Source organism: Cladophialophora bantiana (genome assembly GCF_000835475.1).
Source record: "Cladophialophora bantiana CBS 173.52 unplaced genomic scaffold supercont1.13, whole genome shotgun sequence".
NCBI lineage: Eukaryota > Fungi > Ascomycota > Eurotiomycetes > Chaetothyriales > Herpotrichiellaceae > Cladophialophora > Cladophialophora bantiana.
Window position 1 is genome coordinate 1,174,853 of NW_015971587.1, and position 19,488 is coordinate 1,194,340.

The 19,488-nt window shown below is 52.1% G+C and overlaps 7 protein-coding genes across 7 annotated transcripts; 4 read left to right on the plus strand and 3 right to left on the minus strand.

Annotated features, from left to right (window-relative positions):
• Positions 1 to 449: 449 nt before the first annotated feature.
• On the minus strand, positions 450 to 3,746 carry Z519_08788 (uncharacterized protein; the record flags this gene model as incomplete). Its single annotated transcript, XM_016766516.1, has 3 exons — positions 450 to 3,438; positions 3,483 to 3,515; positions 3,565 to 3,746. The coding sequence occupies 3 exons, from the start codon at positions 3,744 to 3,746 to the stop codon at positions 450 to 452; spliced, it is 3,204 nt and encodes a 1,067-aa protein (XP_016617674.1).
• A 748-nt stretch (positions 3,747 to 4,494) lies between these two features.
• Positions 4,495 to 5,794, plus strand: Z519_08789 (uncharacterized protein; the record flags this gene model as incomplete). Its single annotated transcript, XM_016766517.1, has 2 exons — positions 4,495 to 5,023; positions 5,070 to 5,794. 2 exons carry the CDS (start codon positions 4,495 to 4,497, stop codon positions 5,792 to 5,794), a joined length of 1,254 nt encoding a protein of 417 aa, XP_016617675.1.
• Positions 5,795 to 5,927: 133 nt separating this feature from the next.
• Positions 5,928 to 6,664, minus strand: Z519_08790 (signal peptidase I; the record flags this gene model as incomplete). The annotated part of the gene is made up of 2 exons (XM_016766518.1): positions 5,928 to 6,440; positions 6,521 to 6,664. 2 exons carry the CDS (start codon positions 6,662 to 6,664, stop codon positions 5,928 to 5,930), a joined length of 657 nt encoding a protein of 218 aa, XP_016617676.1.
• A 2,312-nt stretch (positions 6,665 to 8,976) lies between these two features.
• Positions 8,977 to 10,906, plus strand: Z519_08791 (uncharacterized protein; the record flags this gene model as incomplete). The annotated part of the gene is made up of 3 exons (XM_016766519.1): positions 8,977 to 9,428; positions 9,481 to 9,942; positions 10,000 to 10,906. The coding sequence occupies 3 exons, from the start codon at positions 8,977 to 8,979 to the stop codon at positions 10,904 to 10,906; spliced, it is 1,821 nt and encodes a 606-aa protein (XP_016617677.1).
• A 950-nt stretch (positions 10,907 to 11,856) lies between these two features.
• On the plus strand, positions 11,857 to 14,007 carry Z519_08792 (uncharacterized protein; the record flags this gene model as incomplete). The annotated part of the gene is made up of 1 exon (XM_016766520.1): positions 11,857 to 14,007. One exon carries the CDS (start codon positions 11,857 to 11,859, stop codon positions 14,005 to 14,007), a length of 2,151 nt encoding a protein of 716 aa, XP_016617678.1.
• A 1,150-nt stretch (positions 14,008 to 15,157) lies between these two features.
• Positions 15,158 to 16,201, plus strand: Z519_08793 (uncharacterized protein; the record flags this gene model as incomplete). Its single annotated transcript, XM_016766521.1, has 1 exon — positions 15,158 to 16,201. The coding sequence occupies one exon, from the start codon at positions 15,158 to 15,160 to the stop codon at positions 16,199 to 16,201; it is 1,044 nt and encodes a 347-aa protein (XP_016617679.1).
• Positions 16,202 to 17,938: 1,737 nt separating this feature from the next.
• Z519_08794 (uncharacterized protein) lies at positions 17,939 to 18,781 on the minus strand (the record flags this gene model as incomplete). The annotated part of the gene is made up of 3 exons (XM_016766522.1): positions 17,939 to 18,319; positions 18,404 to 18,676; positions 18,731 to 18,781. The coding sequence occupies 3 exons, from the start codon at positions 18,779 to 18,781 to the stop codon at positions 17,939 to 17,941; spliced, it is 705 nt and encodes a 234-aa protein (XP_016617680.1).
• Between the last annotated feature and the right edge of the window lie 707 nt (positions 18,782 to 19,488).

Genomic DNA, 19,488 nt, shown 5'->3' on the forward strand with positions numbered 1-19,488 from the left:
TTTATAGTGCAGGTGCTATGTTACTGTGAGCGATGGCGTTTGGGATGGGTACAGCCACCATTCATGCATTTAGCGTTCTTGAGAGATACCCAGGCTAGGGCGGGTTTGCGGGTTTGACGCTGGAGTTTGATCGGCTTGCAAGCCAAAAAGGAGGGAGGGGAAAAAAAGATACGTACTCGTATGCACACAAAACATGTCCAAATTCTGAAGTCCGTCTCTAATTATGAAGGTGATACAAAGCGCCAACATGACAGACATCTACATTTCAAGTGGACGGTTCCTCCAAGAAAAGAAGGTCCCACCCATCGTTTTCGTCGGACCTTGCCTTAGAACCCTTATTAATCCAGTGGCCATTCGATCCAATCCTCCACATCCAACACGAGCAGGCCAAGTAATTACCTAGAGGGCAACTCCTGAAGGGACACCTCCCCCATGCACAGGCCGCGAAGCTAATCGACCTTGCCCTTCCTCCCGGCGTCGCCACCGGTGGAGGCCAGATCCTCCTTCTCGTCCAAGCGGGAGTCGCTCTCGGTCAAGGAGGAGCCGGGCGCGCCAAAATGGACGGAGAAGTCGACCTCGCCGACCAGGTCGCGGACGCGGGCGAGCACGGCCACCATCTCCTGCATGATGAGGATGCTCGCGATCTCCAGCACGGCGAAGGCCGCGTAGCACGGCTCGTTGATGTGTTTGATGCTGAGGATGCCCGGGTCGACGGCGGCTAGCTGGTCGGCGATGTCGATGGGTCGGGGGACCGTCACGTACGGTGGCAGCGGTTGCGAGTTTGTGATGCTGGCGGACACGAGGCAGAGAGTCGATGTCAGTGCGTGCGACGTGATCCGCGACTTGGCCGTGATTCTCTTGAAATCCCTCAGCCACTCGGACTCCTCGCCCTCGCAGGAGAACGCGTTTGTTGAGTATGCCGTGAGCGCCATGTAATTGAACAGGGACTGCATGTGCACGATCAATTCGTCGTAGGTCTCCTTGGGGAATTTCCCGCCGAATGTCGGTTCGTACTTGAGGAACTGGCTGTGTTCGCGGAGCCGGTTGAGCATAACCATGAGCTTATCAAACACCTTGTGGCGAGCTTTGTCGAGTCTGCGCAGGGGGTCCGTTTTCTTGTCAGTCGAGAGGTCAGGTCTGTCGCGAAGGCGCGCTTCGACAGTCGAGTGCATGCAGGAGTAGTAGTTTGCCATCAGGTAGAGGGTTGAGCCAAGGTCTTTGCGGAGGGTGGCGTGCGTGGTGATGGGATAAGGGAAATACGTCCAGAAAAATGCGACGCCCAGGCCTGCCACAACGCTCACCAGGCGGTATGGGCCGAGAAGGTAAATGTGGTAGAACGCCTGTCCATTACTGCTGAGGACTTTCGTACCGACTTTCTTGTCTTGGAGTTCGTAGCCGACAATTAGGATGGTGGTAACAACTGAGATGACTGCCGTGATGAGCTGTTTGGGGTGTTTGAGTACCACATAAAGTCCGCCCACAAAGACCAGATAGGTCAGCGGAATCACGGCTGCGGGTTTCTGGTCAGCCATGTACCACACCGCAATCGAAAGGACCATCGAAATGGCTGTGCCCAGGATACGAAGGATGAATCCTTGGACACCAGCTCCCGCGTGCGCACCCATGCTCATAGCAACCATGATGACAGCCCAGATTCCACGCTGAGCCAGATAAAAAGAGTGAGTTTGGCGGATGTAGCCGATGATTGCGAGGCTGATACTCGCGGTTGCTGCCCGGAAGCCGAAATGAGAAGCGTCTGAGGCCAAGAACTTTGGGATTGACCTTAAATGGTTTGTAACCCGCTGATAAAGGTTCGTTGGCGGTAGATGTTCTGGGTCCTTGCGTTGCTGAAGGGAGTCTCCGACCCATATGTAGATACCTGATGCCGGTCCGTCTTGTAGACCTTCACTGGCGTCCATCTGCTTGAAAGCATTCTGTAGCAACTTGCGAATCCGTCTCCACCCAGGAAAGATCAGCCTGTTCTTGCTCATCGTGCCGTCCTGGACCTTCGAGTCTGCGAAAAGGACGAACTCCAACACGGCTTGACAGACAGCGAATAGGAGATATTCGAGAAAAAGGATCAGATATAGCTGTTGATGGTTCTGTTTTTGTCGAACAGTCTCATGAACAGAGGCCGTGTCCCCAAAATTGTATTGAGAGGATGTATCTTCCCAAAATTTCGAGGGCACTTCTATGCCCTTTTTCTCGCACCACATTCGCATGGTTTCTCGTCGGTGACCTTGGAAAATAGCCATCTGATCCTTCAAGTGCTGAGCAAAGGCAGGATCTCCTGGGGCTGGAGAGGTCTCTGCAGTTGTCTCGACGTCTTTCTTGGGATATTTTGGTCGAGGAGTGATTTCCAGCACATAGGCAACGTGGGTAAGACCGTCTACCAGTGTCGTCTTCATCTTCCAAAATGGAATGCGTGACATGACGACAACTTCATGCCATTCTTCCGCCTCAAGTCGTCTGATAGCCTCGATGGCGTCCAAGTCGGAAAGCAAACTTTCGCCTTCAGCCTTGTGACGTTTCACTGATTGGAGGATGTCTACAAAGGTTGACAGCCCTGCAACAGGAAGGAGGATATTTTGCAACCGTTCCCAAATTCGGCTGAAGTCTTCCGGTTGGAGTTTTCCCCATCCAATTTCCTGCTTCGCAAAGCCGATTTCAAGCCGCAATTGCCCGAACAATTGACTGGCTTGTTGAATTGTTGCCTTTAACTTCTGAGCTGCTTCTTCAGCAGTCTTCATGGATACTCGTGCCTCCGGATTTTCTTCTAGCGGCAACGGTTCGCCATTTTCGTCTAGAAGCCCAGGGCTGCCAGTTTGAGATGTAGTGATGCCGTGCAGATACGCTGTGTGGATAGAAAGGGACGCCTTCATCAAACCGAGAACGCCTGCAATTTGCTTTTTCACGATCAGCCTCGAAGAAAACGGGATAATGAAAAGCGAAACAGCAGTAGCCAAAGCATATCCCGTAAGGAAAACCTTCAGCAGACGATCCACAAACTGCATGCCGGCCGTCATATTCGGAAACGTCGGCGTGTAGGTAGAAGCGACAACCACGAAGAGCGTAAACTGGATGGATACGATGAAGAGCTGGGGCCGAGCTGCTCGCAAGGTATTTGCCACATATAGCCAGAAGAACAACCAAAAACAGGCCGTAACATTAGCTGCTGCACTGTATTGCAGAGTTTGTTTGCTCCCAGAGGAACCGGTGGTCGTGGAGTTCGGTGTCAGGACCAGCGGTTGACGTGCGGCAACGGCGCATTGTATTGATAGCAGGGACACAGCGGAAGCCAAGCAGACCGAGATGAGGGAAATTGTCATTGATTGGACAAATTTGGCCCGTGGAAGGATTGGGAGAGACAGAAAGGACGTGATTGCAATCAGATAACCCAACGTCGAGTATTGTTTGGCCCAACGATCACTCTGGTACCTAGGAATATGAGCGACTGTTTGGAAAGAGGTTCTGAGACTTACGCTGCAAGCGCAATGGCTGGAGGTAATCCTCCCCTGATTCCACTTAGCTGCGATATAGTAGCGACAATGGGGGAAGTCTTACTTGAGCATCAGTAACAACGTGGGAACATCAAGATTCACCTTCATCTGTATTCTCTTGAACAGACCGGATTTGGGCTTTGCATCTTGGACGACGGCGTCGACACCACGAGTCATGTCTGCAGCAGTCTTGCTACCTCCTTCTTGCGCCGCCGTGCCTAATTTTTCGCTGTCAGGTTCGGACATTGTTGTTGTCCTGAGAACGAAAGGTGGCAAAGCTGGGCAAAAAAACAGAGGGCGAAAGTCCCTTGGGGGAGTCAGGGGTCACATAAGGAATTTTAATTTGGACGGGCCGCTCTCAGTAAGGTCAAACGGTTAAGCAAAGGACAGAGTATGACTCAGCGAGGCAAAGAGGTGTACATTTTGTAGAGGTTGTCGATTCAAGGTAAAGGGACTCGCACCTAGGGCTGGCTGCGCAATGAATATCCAGGCGTGTCCCTGCTCAAGGGGGTAAAACCGGTATCAAGACACATGTGCCAACTGGAGACAAAGCACGCTCCACCGCGTCAAGCGAGGATTGGGAGCCCTTTATTTGGACTGCGTGGAGGAAGCACCAGACTTTCGAAGGCTTTTACCTAGAATGATGTCGATGATCGGATCGTCTGTCAATCAGGCTCAGGATTGGCGAACTTGGTTGCTTAGCATATTGCTTAGTGATGAGCATGGACGGTGCCACCTGGACTGGCCAATCGGCAATGTTTTGCGTCCGGAAACAGAAACGAGAAGACAGGTTGGAAGCCTTGACTTGATGATATTGAAATCTGCGCATAGAGTTCTAAGAGTGCCCGAAGTAGACACTCACGTGATTTAGCTCTGCGTATCACGGACATTATGCTCCTCCGAACTCACTCTGAACAATTTTCGGGTCAATTGAGACGCCCCTACATTGATGCTTCCCTCTATCAGTGGAGGTCTCGTGCCCAACTCGTTCCAAATGGCACCTCCAAGGGCGCCCAGTGTGCTGCTACTGCAGTCCCTGAGGTCGTTGGCGATCGAGGCGCCATCATCTAGAGCAGGTCTCCGAACCTTCGCAACCACAAGCTCGGCATGTCAAGAGGTCGAAGTCCAGAAGCCCTCCTACTATCACAACCCCGACCCAGCCACTGTTCACGTTCCTAGACTCGAGCGAAAGCTTCTGAGGGCTGGCCAGTTCCCGGTCGGATCTCGAAGACGACGCGCGGCACTAGCACACTCTCCTGGAATCCCCTTCGATGAATTGCCCTACCAATGCTTCCAAGAAGCTCGCAAAATCCTCATTGCCGACCGAGCAGAGAAGCTCAAGAAGATAGAAACCGAGAGGGCTCGCATTGCTCGTCTCCGAGAAGTCGACCCGAGCACCTTTCCTGGCGGCGAGCTTTACAAGCAAAGGAGAATCAATAGTATGCTAGCGGAACTGGAGAAGCTCAAGATTTTGGCCGACATCAACGATCCCAATGTCAAGAGAAGGTTTGAGGATGGCAAAGGTGGGCAAAGATGCTGGAGGTTGTCATCTTCTGCTAACAATATTAGGTGACCTGAGTAAACCCATCTACAGGTATCTAGCCGACCGCAAATGGCGAGAATATCCACGGAAAGTCCTCGTTCAACGAATCACACAGATGAAGGTCGTACCGGATGTTATTCCAAACGTGGATTCTATTCTGGATGTCAAGATTGTGTTTGGAAACAGAATTGTACAACCGGGCGAGTTCGTGGAGTCGTACATTAGCGAGAGCCCCTGCCGCCTGACTCTACAGTCCTATGAGCGAGGCGAGAAGATGGTCACCATTGCTGTCGTTGATCCGGACGTCCCGAATGTCGAGACCGACTCCTTTGACTCTCGATGCCACTATCTTGCTTCTAACATCACTATCTCGCCGACACAGCCATCGGTAGATCTTGCATCACTATCCCCAGAAAACCAGGTTCTTTTACCGTGGATGCCACCATATGCGCAGAAAGGCAGCCCATATCATCGATTGTCCATCGTTATACTACAACAAAAAGACAACATTCCCATCGATCTCGAGGTTGCCAAGCAAAAGATTCAGCGTGATGGATTCACAGTTCGCAGCATGATGAGTCGGCATATGCTGAGTCCCATTAGCGCTTCTTTGTTCCGGACACAATGGGATGAGAGTACGGCTGCCGTTATGGAGAGAGCAGGCATTGAAGGTGCGGACGTGGAGCTCAAGAGGAGGAAGGTCGAACCTCTGCCGTATCAGAGGCGCAACACGTCCCGGATGAGGGGTTGAGATAGCTGAGCTTTGCTCTTGCCAGCAGCTGTTGTACAATATCAACTGTGATTTGCCGCATCTCATAGAACTGCACCTGTCTCTTATGGCCTGTTGACATCCTTCTTGTTTCGTTCCTGGATGCTCAGCATTCTCAGCTGGGCTGGGTGTCTTCGACCACGACTTTTCCTTCCACAGCTGTTTGCGATCTAACGTCCGACACGGTAGCTGGTTGCAACTGCGCTTTGCGGAAAGAGGTCCAATTGGAATATCCGTCGCCAACATATAGAGTCTTGCCCGTAATCAAAGCCATCGGCACTGGACCATAAAACCGAGAATCTCTGCTGTAGGACAGATTATCTCCAGCTACCCACACATGGCCCTCTGGGACCTGTACCATGACCGGCTCTTCTCGCATCCCATCGCCTTCATAGAGACCAGGGATGGGAGCGCCGCCCACAGTGGGAGACATATGAGGATCACGGAGGACATAGTCGCCCGGCATGCCAATAACACGTTTGCAGGCCATGCCGCGGAGGAAGATGGGGTTCTCGAAGACCACTACGTCTCCAACTTTGATGTTCTTTCCTCGTTTGTATCTGCGAGAATAGATGTTGTACGAGAGACTGCTGGGTATGGACGGGTACATAGAAGGACCATGAGAGGGCTAGTTTGCCATATGCAACTTTAGCTAAGACTCGGGCAAATTTGAAGAGAATTTGACGGGACGGGAACAGGCAAACATACATCCCATGTAATCCAATTATGTGCCACCAAAGCCCATGATGAGTATGCTGCGACACATGAGACTGTGAGAGTGATCAATCCCGACACGAAGGGTCGCTGTGGCATGGCCAGCGCACGTCCGAAGACGCGCCTGAGTACTGCCATTTTCATTCGACGTAGTAGGGCACTTTTGTCACCTAGAGAGCGGCATTATTGCATAAGGAATCGCACGAATGGCGTGATCCTGCTCTCTCACAGCGACGGAGATGAGAAGGGCGTTGGGGGTGAGAGGATTTGGGATAGGAGCTCCCCAGATGATTTGAGCAGCTTGCGCATGCAGGGCGAAGGGTGCAGTTTCGCAGGCGCCAAGCCATGACTTGCATCTTTGCAAAAGACCATCCTCCGGATGTTCCTTCCTCCCCTGCGTATTCCACGCTTCATCGCTCTCGTTTAGATCTTTTGTATACTGCCTATGCCTCCTGCTATTACGGTCCTCTTTCCCCTTGGCGTGCATTGAAATGAGAGTCTGAGCCATGTTTCCGAAGACTGCCAACTCGCCTTCACAAGCACCGCGGCAAAGTGCCTGGGGTGCCAGTACTGCGTCCTCGGTACCGAGAACATGCAGCAGTATTGTCACCTTCAAGCCCCCCAATCTCGACGGCCCCAAGCGAGCGTCCAGACTCTAGAGCAGACAAGGCAAGGAGCAGACTCCGTCTTGTCCAGCACATATCCGTTCTGCCCTGATTCGGTTCCTCCCTAGCTCCTTCAACAGCCAATAATGCCCACGACGAGGGCCTTTACTCGTATTGTACTCCATATTATTGCGGACCTCGATTCCACCTTTAACGAGATCATGACATCCAATTGATGGGCAATGACACCTTCCTGAAAATGCAACGCTAGCCTGTCCCAAGCATGTCCATAGCCCCCTTCCAGCAGTTGGCCTCATATGCAGACCCCGAAGTTTAATTTATCTCTATCAAACGCAGCGCTCTAACTCGTATCTCCATGTTTGGGTAGGGCGAGATAGCCTCTAATAACCGGGCATACGCGTCTCCTGTGTTGTCGAGCAATTCCAATCGGAGACCTTACAGAAGGGGGCGCAAGGATTCACAATGAAGCCAGATCGACTACCTACCCTGTCCATTGGAGTCCCGCTCCCCCAGAGCAAGAGGAATAGAGGAAGAAATGCCACACGAGACTGGGTTGCCCGTGAGTGGCCACAAGTGGAGGAGAGAGTCGGCTGGCCGAGCGAGCTTAACCACTCTCGAATATTTCCCCGCGACCGCCAAACTCAACCGCCGCGGATTTGTGGCAATTGCTAACAGCCACCGGATAGACCAGCCTTCTAAGGTCTCCCACGGACAAGCTTTGCGGCGAAGCTTAGCATTTGCTTCTGGCGCCCTTGACGCCAACAAAGTTGCATCAGGAATGAACCTTCGGGGCACCAAGAAAATGGCGGGGAATCTCCAATGGCGTTACAAAAGAGGGTACGACTAGTCGAGAATACCCTAGATCGAACAATCACGAAGGACAGGCAAGGTTCAACACAACAGGAACTAATGGTCAATGGAATCGTCTGACCGCCCATACCAGCCGAATCACTCATCCTCACGACTGGGAGGGAGAGACAGCAGGTGTCATGGACTCAATAATGGACTTAGGGAGTACGGACGACTTTCACGCGCATTAAATGACTACTCACAGAGGCTTTATCAGGTCGCACCAGAGTGGGCGAGACAAGCGAGTGGCGATTGGGGCAGTCCCAATAACCTTCGGTGCCTCTCCTCTCAGAGAGATTCGCCCGTTTCGCCCGACATCAATTTTACCTGCCTGATTGCGTTACGCCGACCACCATCACCTCGGCCGTCTTGCACTGTCGCATGATTTCATTACCCATGATTGACAGCCACTCTACTACAGAGTAGTATGCGTCCCGCTAGCTGGTAGGGTGCCCTCTGGTTCTCTGAGGTCAGTATGTATCGCCTCCTGACCCTGTCTCTCCTAGGGGCAATGCTAACCATCGAGGTCGACCAACGGCAATCGCTTGTTGACGTCGCAATCTCAGATTTCATATTGAGCCCTTCTCGCCCCCGTCTCAAGCGCTATCTGAATGGGGACCTCCGCCCTCGATCATGCAAGGGTTCGTTCTAGAAAACACCAATTGAGTGATGCTGCCCTATCAGCTCTCAGTCGCGGGACTCTGAGCAAGGCGAGGATCATGGCGTTTCGTGGCGTCACACCAACCTCTCGATCATTCAGAGGCTTTATGGATTATAACGATTTCGGTGTTTGCGCTATGAGCTAACAGTACTACCTTGCTACCCATGTTCCCCTCTGCTAGCGAACAACATCAGGTCGATCTCCTATAAGAAAGGCCATGTCCCGCTTCCTCTTCTCAAGGCTCTTCTCCATCTATTATTTCCTCTTGCAGGACTACGTATTTGAATTGAGCTATTTTCTTTACGGTGAAGAACATGGCATCTGGAATCGGATCTATCTCTGGCCCTGGGGCTGTAGATGACAAGCGTCTCCATGCCGATGGGGTCGACGCGACCACTTTCCCTACAAGGGTCTTGGAAAAGCTCCACGACCCCAGCATCCCCTTTGAGGAGTACCTTCACTATGCCAAGATCACTCGCCAGGAGGAGGACCGATTGTATGGTCCCGGAAGCGACTTCACCCAAGGTTCTGGACCTACAATGACCTTCATCAAAGAGAAGCTTCTTCGCAAGCGCGTCGAGCACCGTCGTCAATCCGTTCCTCAGCCCCGACTGTCTATCAGCGCCCAAGGAGAGGGACAAATCGTCAGGCACGAGTCGGACTCGGGCAATGAGAAGTCTGTGGTTGAGAAGAAAAAGTTTGAGCCCATGACCATCTCCGATGAGGAATGGGTTCAGGCTTCTCGTGCAGCCAGAACGGCTACTTGGTAGTGCAAAACCGACTGACTCGGACTCTTCAATTGCTAACTATACATACAGGGGCGCTGTCTTCTACCTCATCACGACCGACATTCTCGGTCCGTTCAGTACTGGGTACGCTTTCTCTCAAATGGGTCTAGGCCCCGGTGTTGCACTGTTCACCGTCTTCGGTGCCCTTGCCGGTTATAGTGGTTATCAGCTCTGGCGGATGTACCTTCAGATGGACAGCGATCGCTATCCGATGAAAGGCTACGGCGACATCGCTTTCCGCGTGTACGGTTCCTGGTTCCGCCACACCTGCAACCTTCTGCAGTCGTTCCAATTCTTTCTCAACGTCGCCCTCATCATCCTGAGCAGTGGCCAGTCCATCAGTCAGCTTTCCAAGGGCCAATTGTGCTTCATCGTCTGTGTGGTGGTCTGCATGATTGCCGGCTGCATTGTGGGGCAGATTCGCACTCTCCAGCGATTCGGCTGGTTGGCTTCTTGGGCTGTGTTCCTTAACTTGTTCATCATTTTCGCAACGTACGTCCCCTTCATCTGGCCGATGTTGGAATGAGCTCTTCACTAACAGCTTTCCAGTATGGGCGTCATGGCTCATTCTCCTCCAAACTACAAGCTTTACGCCGCTTCAAATCCCGACTTCAACATCAACAACCCTCCGCCAGTCCAGGTGTCTGGCTCTGCCCCGCCCGGCCTCGGGATTGTTGACAACGTCAACGGTCTGATGAACGCCGTCTTCTCGTTCGGTGGGGCGACTCTGTTCGTCGAACTGATGGCAGAGATGCGCCGGCCCATGGATTTCTGGAAAGGCCTTCTCTGCGCAGACCTCCTCATCTATGCTTGCTACATGGTCTACGGAATCTACACGTATTGCATGCAAGGACAGTACGCCTACAATGTCTCGTACCAGGGTGTCTCCCCCTACGGCTGGCAAACAGCATGCAACATTATCGGTCTTATCACCGGTCTCATCGCCGCAGTCCTTTACGGCAACATTGGCATCAAAGTGCTCTACAACAACCTGGGGCGTGATCTGCTCAACTTCCCTCTGTTGGAGTCCAAGACAGGCAAATGGATCTGGGTCTTTTTCGTCCCCATCTACTGGACTCTTGCCTGGGTGGTCACCCAGTCCGTGCCTCAGATCAACACGTGGATTGTCCTTGTTGGTGCGGGCTGCATCTTGCAATTCACATACACTTTCCCTCCTTTCATGATGTTGGGGTTCAAGTGCCAGCGTGATGCCATGCTCCCCGGCGAGACGTATGACCCGGCTACTGGCACGATCCAACGTGTCGACAGTGGCGTCAAGAGATGGTGGAGAGGGTTCAAAAAGGAATTCTGGTGGAATATGTTCGATCTGATCTTCTACTTGGGCAGTCTTGTGACATGTATTCTGGGTTTGTATGCCGCATTTACTTCGATGGTGGATGCGTATAAGAGTTCTCCGAACTTGAGTGCCTGGAGATGCGAGAGTCCTACGGGATAATCAAGAAAAGAGGAAGAATTTGTGAGAGTTCGGTAGCGGCAAACAGCACAGCGGCGAAGGGAAGAGAAATGCACAGGATGAAGCTGTGAGAAAACCTCTGGCTGCAGGTTCGTTTGGAGCTGCACGTTACTCGGTGAATGTGGTTCAGGAGAGGCTGAAGGGCAGATAGTTGTTGAAGGTGGGCAGTGATACGAGGCATCATAATATGCAAACTATATTCAATGTCAATTCTGATCCTTTCCAGTTTCCTGCCACGAGAGCTTTGGGCTCTCATCAGGACATGGGGGATGTTGTCTCCATCACAGTCGGTCTGGCATCTGGAAGTTGAGGATACGGGATCGATACTTATCCTGCCGGTCGGATCAGGCTCCGCCATTCGGATGGTGCGTGAGAACACGAAACAGGCGGGATATGGGACATTGTCGTTGGTTGAAAGCCTCATCGTCCCTGTGCCCTGGTTGTGTGGATTGTGGACGTGGGTGGATGGTGGCGCGTGATCGTCGTGGTGGCGCAAAGGTGAAGATCCAATCGGTTCGTTGAGGCACGCAATTGCCGACACATAAACACATGGTGCGGAAATCCCTTTCATCTCGCGCCTCTCTCTCTTCGACATTCGGTCTGTGCGGGCACAGGCTCGTTTAGACAATGCTACATCCATGTCTTGGGCATTTCCTCGTGGCGATTTCACATTTGCTGCTACTACGAGTGGCTGGCGCTGAAGCATCTCATCGGCTACAGTATCCCCTGCAACCTACGAACAATCATGCAGGTACAGCTCCCTCTTCCTCTTCCTCTTCACTGCTGCAGATCCTCACCCTACTTGTAGTCTCTTATCACAAAGGGCGGCACGGTGACCAAAACATCGTCTTCGAGTCGTCCCCATGGAATGTACCCGTCCCGCGAGATAATCCCCAAAGGTCAATCAAAGAATTTGGTGCTTATAACACCACATGTATGATGGCCACAAGTGTTCGGGGAAGACCATTGCGCTAATATACCCAGTATTGCCGTTGAGATTTGAGCCTCTTTCACTCGGGTCTATCACGCCTCTAGGATGGCTGGGTCAACAGATGGACCTTATGGCCAATGGTCTGCCAGGCCATATGCATGAATTCTACCGCCCCGTCAAAGATGCTCCTTGGCTGGGGGGTGACCACGAATATTCATGTATGCCCCAAGATCAAAAGCCCCCCTCCCTTGTTTGCACCGCTGATAGCCCGTTAGGGTTGAATGAGGCATGGCCTTACTCATACAACGCGCTTGTCCCACTGGCGTGGACTACTAACAATCCACGGTTGAAACATCATGTTCTCCGGGTCACAGATTGGGTCATTGAGCACCAGCACGCAGACGGATGGCTCGGACCCGAAGAAGACCTGTCACGTCGCAATTTCTGGGGCAGATATCCTCTCTTCTTGGGCTTCATGCAACTTGTTGAAGCAGAGCCGGAGCTGGGCGAGACCATGATATTACCCGCAATGCATCGCTTCGTTCGTCTGATGTACTCTATGCTCCGAGACCACCACCGTGGCTATGTCTGGAGGCCGGGGGATCTGTTCGACGACCAGTGGGGCCGATCCCGTGCCGCAGATATGGTCCTTGCCCTGCAGTGGCTCTATGAGAAATATCCCATGGGCAATGAAAAGGCCATCCATTACTGCATGGTCCAGATGTATGAGATGGCCTACGACTGGTCATATTGGTTTCACGAAGACCATTTTCTGAAAGGCGACCTGGATCTGTACCCGGAAGATCTCACCAAGAGCCTGTTTCCCTATGTCCACGGTGTCAACGCTGGACAAGGATTGAAATGGGGTGGTGTGATGAGAAGACTTGTCCAAGACGATGCGTTTCTCAACGCTACTAGAAATGGAGTCAACTGGACCTTTCGATACCACGGCACCCCATCCGGTGCGATCATCGGGGACGAACGCGAGGCAGGGCTGAGTCCCGTTCGGGGTACTGAACTTTGTAGCGTGGTGGAGTCAATCTTCTCTTTGACCTATTTGTATCAAGCTGTGGGAGACCGCGAATTCGCTGACAAGTCAGAATTGGCTGCTTACAACGCTCTACCTGTCATGTTGATGCCCCACTGGTGGGCTCATCAATACATCGCACAGACAAACCAACCCGTTAGCCATCCCCTCGACAATCCCCCGTTTTGGAATGTTGGACCTTGGGGCCAGACCTTTGGTACGGAACCGAACTATCCGTGCTGCACCGTTAATATGCAGGGCTATTCGAAATTCGTTCCGGCCATGTTCGTGAGGGATGGCGACGACGCATTGGTTCACGCCTTGCTCGGCCCGGCTCATGTCAGCACCACGTTGAAGAAACGAAACAAAATACGAATCCGATGCGATACGAACTATCCGTTCAGCAACTACCTCAACTATGAGATCAAGGCGAGGTCGGCTTTTCGATTTTCGTTTCGGGTCCCTTCTTGGGCTATGCTAGACGCGAGTATTGTCATGGTAGATCGGGGGAAAAGACACCACCTTGCACCAGACAATACCACGGGCCTGCATACGGTGGTGATCCCAGCCGGAAGGACCCGTGTCGAAGTCTCATTTAGTACGAACCTTCGAATCGAGGCGAGAGCCAACGACACCGTCTCCGTATATCATGGCGCTCTGCTATATGCTTTGCCAATCGCCGGAGACTACTCTGCGTCGCGCCCAGCGAACTACCCCGGAACGGAGGCTCCTCCTGAGGCAAACGACTGGTCGATCCTTCCAAGGGACTATTGGAACTTAGCCATCGACGCAACGACTTTGAAATTCTATGAATATCCCAATCGGTATGACGAGTGGCTACCCCATCCGATCTGGCATGAAGAGCGGCCGCCTGTCAGCATCTCGGCCCTGGCATGCCAGATAGATTGGGAGCTTCAAGACGGGTATGCGCCAAACCCGCCGTTGGCCGGTCAGCGGAATTGCACCGGCAGGGCCTTTCCGGTTGAATTGCGCCCGTATGGCAGTGCGAAGTTGCATATGGCCGAATTGCCTACCGTAGACTTGAGACCAGGCAGCCCAGACTTGTGGCGATCGGGGCAGAAAGGTTTCAAGTATTCAACATCAGGTCATGTGCGCGATATGTAGCGAATACTATTTAGAGATGCCCACATATATAGCCGTCCACCGAGTACACCTGCAAATAAAGTGCATCTGGTGCGGGAGGCTGGGGAGAACGAGCACCTGTTGTCCCACAGGACATAGTCCCTCTCCGGCAACTACGGACATGGCGACTTCGAATGTGTGGCATGTCAAGCACACCACAAATCTGCATTTCTGGGGACAGGGCGTTTAGCAACCATCCTCTACGGTAAGCTGGGGGCCATTTTCTCGTCAGCCTTGCCTGGGGTGATAGAGTTCAAGAGGCTCGGAGATGCAGGAACCGACAAACCGATAAACGAACCATCTGCTGACATATGAAGACGCAGATGATGGGAAGACTAGATCAGGAGATGGAGTGGAGTGTGTCAGTCTTTTACTGTAACAAGTACGTACCTTGTACTTGTAGTCCCTGGTGGTCGTAAAAGAGGAGATAGAGGCAGGAGACAGGCCAAGTGACAGGTTTGCTGCGGGCGCGGCGAGACCCGTCACTACTTGTTACACACGTGAGAAAATGTGACAAGCAACAAACTGCGCAAACACTTTGGTTCCATCGCCCACGCCGCTCCTGACTCTGAGCGCTTCAATCCCTCTTCTGGCTGGCGGCAGCGAGCTTTCTGTCGCTTGTTTCATGCAAAGAGCAATGCTTTACCGCGATTCGCGCCGGGCTCTCACCAGGCTCTCACAAGCTCCCATCAAGCTCCCACCAAGCTGCCACCAAGCTGTCCACTCCTCCTATTTTTGTGATTCCCATAAGCGCCCCGACTTAGCCGAGTGTCCAGCCTCGCTCCTGGCAGTCCAATCGTCGACCACAATCGACCCAAGCACGAGTGATGATGACTGGCCGCTAAGGCACAAGGGTACACGCTCTGGTGCTCCTGCATCCCCAGTCTCGCCCTCACTGGCGCTCAGTGAGGCAATGCTCAGGTTCTCAAGGTAATTGCCGTCTCTCTTTATCTCCCCCCTCACCCTCGTCGACTTCAGCTTTCTGCGTTTCCATGTATACGAGAGATCGGTGTATTGCTTAAACAGAACAGTAAGGCCGCCCTTCCCACGTCATTGCTGACCGCTGAACGCTTGGAACGAGTCCGACGGCGCTGTGCCACGAACCGGGCGGCGGGCTGCCCGACCTGTCGAGATGAAAAACTATGAATACCCCCGAGTTCGTCCGCCCACTTCGCTGCAGCCAGCTCAGCAACCTTCCGACAATCGGTTTTCGTGGATGGCCACGTCGACGGACGAGGAAAATCGTGTGGGAGCAAGAAGAGTGACAAACCTTCCAACATCAGCACCTCCGCAGGCATCTGCACAACAAGCACCGCCGCACGCTCCGGCTCTGGTGCCAACGATGGAATCTCAAGTTTACGCTGGCGGTGTGGTTCCGTATCAGATCCAAAATCCGGCGGTTGTACAACAGCAATCTTTCCAAGCCCCTCTGCAACATGGCGCTTACGCCGCACAACCATATCCCACCCAAGTATCTGTACTACAACCTCAAGCGCAACCCACAAACCAACCTATGCCTCCTTTACCACAGCCTCCCGAACCTGCAAAGCATCCTACGATCCCCGAAAACGAAGCAACAGGGCCAATTGTGCCAGACACGAACCCTTTGAGGCCATCAACTCCCAAGCGCCCCAACCGTACCAGCACCAACATGGCCATCGTTCCACCTCCGTCCGATCCCTCTCAATTCTCAGCCACCACGTTTACCCCGAGCCCACAATCCATAAAAGGCGGCTCGTGGCAGCACAGCTTTTGCTCTTGCGCCGAACCTTCTACCTGCATAACCGGACTATTCTGCCCGTGCATCGTGTACGGTAAGACCCAATATCGGCTAGGATTGAGAGACGAAAGAAAAGATCCAACAAATATGCTAGGATACACGGCAGTAAATGGGTCTTGTATTGCCTTTGGCATTCTGTGTGGTGTCAATGGGATACTGGCAGCCATCCAGCATACACGGGTGCGTAAGACCTACACCATGAGCGCGGAAGCTGGGAACGTCGCTGGGGACTGTCTCAAGGGAATCTGCTGCTGTTGCTGTGTTGTCGCTCAGGATGAAAAGGAGGTCAAATTTCGAGAAGAGCAGGCCCGAAAACCGGCTGGGTCTGGCACCAAGAGAGAAGGATATGTGGCGCCTACGACAATGACGTTCAATCCTCCACCTCAACCGAGATGAATCGAGATGAGCAAGACACGAACTCTTTTTTTTTTTTTTTTTTTTTTTTTTTGGGAGACTTTGAATACCTTCGGCGGGGTTTTTTTTGGGGGGGGGGGGCATTTTCATTGTTGCAAGGTCCCGGTCCTGATCCTCGTCCACCTAGCGGCGAACTCGCCGCCAGGGATTGGCGTGTGCTTTCTTGAGGCTTGTAAAGCGATGAAGCGGCTGCGGTGTCACGAGGATGGCTACTGAGGGCAGCAGAAGAGACGCAGTGTCTGCCTTCTCTGGACATAGATGGAAATGACCATCAGCCTCCTACGCCATGGTCTGTGTGGTCTGGTACCTAACGTGTCAACCTGCCATCACTTCAAGCAAGCTCTTGTGTACATATACATATACTCTCTAAAGTTCCATAAACGTACTGTACGAACATTTTACGAAGGCCACAGATTCTTCTATCCTTTCTCCGGAACGACAGACAGTGCACGCCTTTCTCGGAAAAGACAAGTTAAGCTGAACTTAGGGGTGCGGTGTATGATGGATCAATTTGAAAAATCCCAACCTGAGTAATGTCCGTAGCCGTCCGTAGCGAGGCTTTTTTACGCCCTTTTGTCTTCCCTCTCTCTCGAGAATGATGTATCCATGACGCGAGCTCAATCTTGCTTGAAAGTTGAGTTTTGAAATACAATTTCAACGCAAGCATGCAAGCATTGGGTACGTTACTCGAATAATGTATAAATAAACACAGTATTATGATGAAGGTTATCGCGATGTGGGAGGTAACATGATGGCTTGGAGTCCTATCAACGGATTTCGTCGGATAGGATAGAATAGAATAGGATAAGAGATTTTCTATTCATCGTTTCTGACTGACTGACCGACTGACTGGCTCCTTTCGCTTTCTGAGTTCTCTCGGTCCGAATAACTTGATTTTCAATACCGAGTATTGCGCCACTTGGTACATGGGTCTTCATTCATCCGCGCAGGTCGTCCGCATGGATGGAGATCTAGTGGCTACGCAAATAGGCAGGGTGGACTTGACGAATAATGTCTCACACCAATTGCTCCCCCGTTGAGGAGAATCGTCGAGACGTTCGCCGCGCTTTTTTTTGGGCAGCCTTGTTCTACGAAAGCTGCCCGTTTAGCCACCTGCGTGACCTGCGAGATCGGAGATATGCAGGCGACAGCTGGGTTGAGCTGCCACGGGGAGTTCATGCCCTACAGAGAAAGCACCAAAGACACTAAAGGCACCGCATATTTCCGCGAAGATTTTGAGATAGCCCTCACTTCGCTGTATTCGCGCCAGGGCGATAGCGAGAGCCAGGTGACGCTCACTGAGACCATGCGTGGCATGGTATGAAATCATATACAACTTCTCTTCTCTTCTCTCGAGTCTTGCCACTTTGGATCCGGAACTGTGTCGCTCGTGAAGGATACCGAGTATGTACTGATTGATTGTCGCGGGTCGTATTTTGCCTGGCATATGTTGATCAAGAATAGATCACAATGGGTTTTTGATAGATAGATACTTCTTCGGACTTTAGGCTTTCTTTGCAAAGAATGCCGGGTGCCAGTGGCTGGGCCGTAAAGCAAAGTCTGAAGCTTGAGGCTTGAGCTGTGCAAATCTTCAAGCGTAGCGCCTCGGATGCCGCGTTTGATTGTGCGCAGTGGTCAGGTAGTTTTGCTAGATATAATGCGTGCATTGATTGGGTCGACGGTTCTTGAGGTCTTCTGAAAGTCTCTGAGAAAAGGGTATTATGTCGTCCGCGCGATTATAAAGGTGTTCCTGGTAAGATTTGTGTTCTCTTTCAAGATATTGTTTCCATTCATTTCTGTGAGTCTTGTTCTCGGATTAGATTGCTGTTGCACATAGAATGCTTCTTCTTCTTCTTCTTCTTCTTCTTCTTCTTCTTCTTCTTCTTCTTCCTCCTCCACCTCTTCCTCCTCATAATACACGTTGGTATCCAAATCGGCCACCCTAACGCGTGGGTTGGCAACGACATCGTCTTCCGGGTCATAGTAGACATCGTCGTCGTCGTCGCCGTCGCCGCCCACGTCGTTCTCTAGGACGTATGTTTCCCCCACAAACAAGCTCTTTGTGCCGATCGCGTACTGCGGCTCCTTTGACTGGTACCGCTATCTTCTGTCGCGAGCGGGCATCGCCGACCTGATATCCCGCTCCTCCCTCTTCAGCTCCTCGAGGTCATCTTGTTCATGGACGAATTTCAATCGCTGGTATGACCGCGTGTGGGCGGGGCCCCGAGCCTCTTCTTCCGCCTGACGGCGCTCCTCCTCGAGCTCCTCCCTGGTCTTCTGACCGAGGTATTCTTCCACTCCAGTGGCGAGACCATCTGTCTTCACATGAATCTCAACTTTGAGGCTTGAGCCTGCGTTCTGGCCGGAGCTAATATTTCTGTCGAACCAGGAAGTGTATGGCCTTGGCTGATTCCAATCTACCTCCGCCCACAAGTCTTTGCCCTTTCTCACTGTCCTCTGGAGTAAAGGAACCGGTTGGGCGACGTCGAGATTTCCATATCATGTATGAACCTGTAACCAAAGGCGGTTATCCAACTTCGCCAGCTTGTCGTTGAAACTCATGACGAGTTAGTTGATAGATCTGCACTTGACCGCGGGAAGAAAGATAGGATCTGTGACAGTTCTTTGGTTCTCGACAAGCCGAAGCTCGAATTTCGTTATCTCAGCAGCTGCGAAGTTGGCGGCTTTGATATCTTGTGTGGCTACAGCTTCCCTTGTGCGGGTCCCAACAACGGGGAGGGAAAATGTGTTGTCGGCCATGACGAAAGAAGGTGTTAGGAACGCAGCGAACTCTTGCTGATCTTGTAGGGACCGAGTATACCGACAAGAGCAAAGATCACAAGACGAGTTTCAGATTCTTGCATTGATGGGATCTGCTGAATGAAGTCTTTCTGGAAAAACGTATCTGTGGAGGAAAGTGTCTCTGGAAGGGACCAAGGTGTTGTCGAAGAAAGTCACTCTGGAGGAAAGTGATCTGGAGGAATTTGAATGAGCTCGATGGTGAGGTCGAAAGTTCTCTGTTCTAAGTTCGGGTGATCGCCAAGGTGCTGCTGAACAATGGTGAATTTACAGGTATACCCACCACACCCAAGCCCACACAAGCCGCGAGAAAAAACGATATTGCGGCCCGGCCCAGTTTCGAACTGTGATCCAGACGGAACTATGTTCCTCTGGTCAAAGAATTGAAGCTGATGCGAACATGACTTGGAATGCGCTTCGAAACCATCAGACGTCTTACCACAAGCAAAAAATTAAATAAAAAGGTTTCA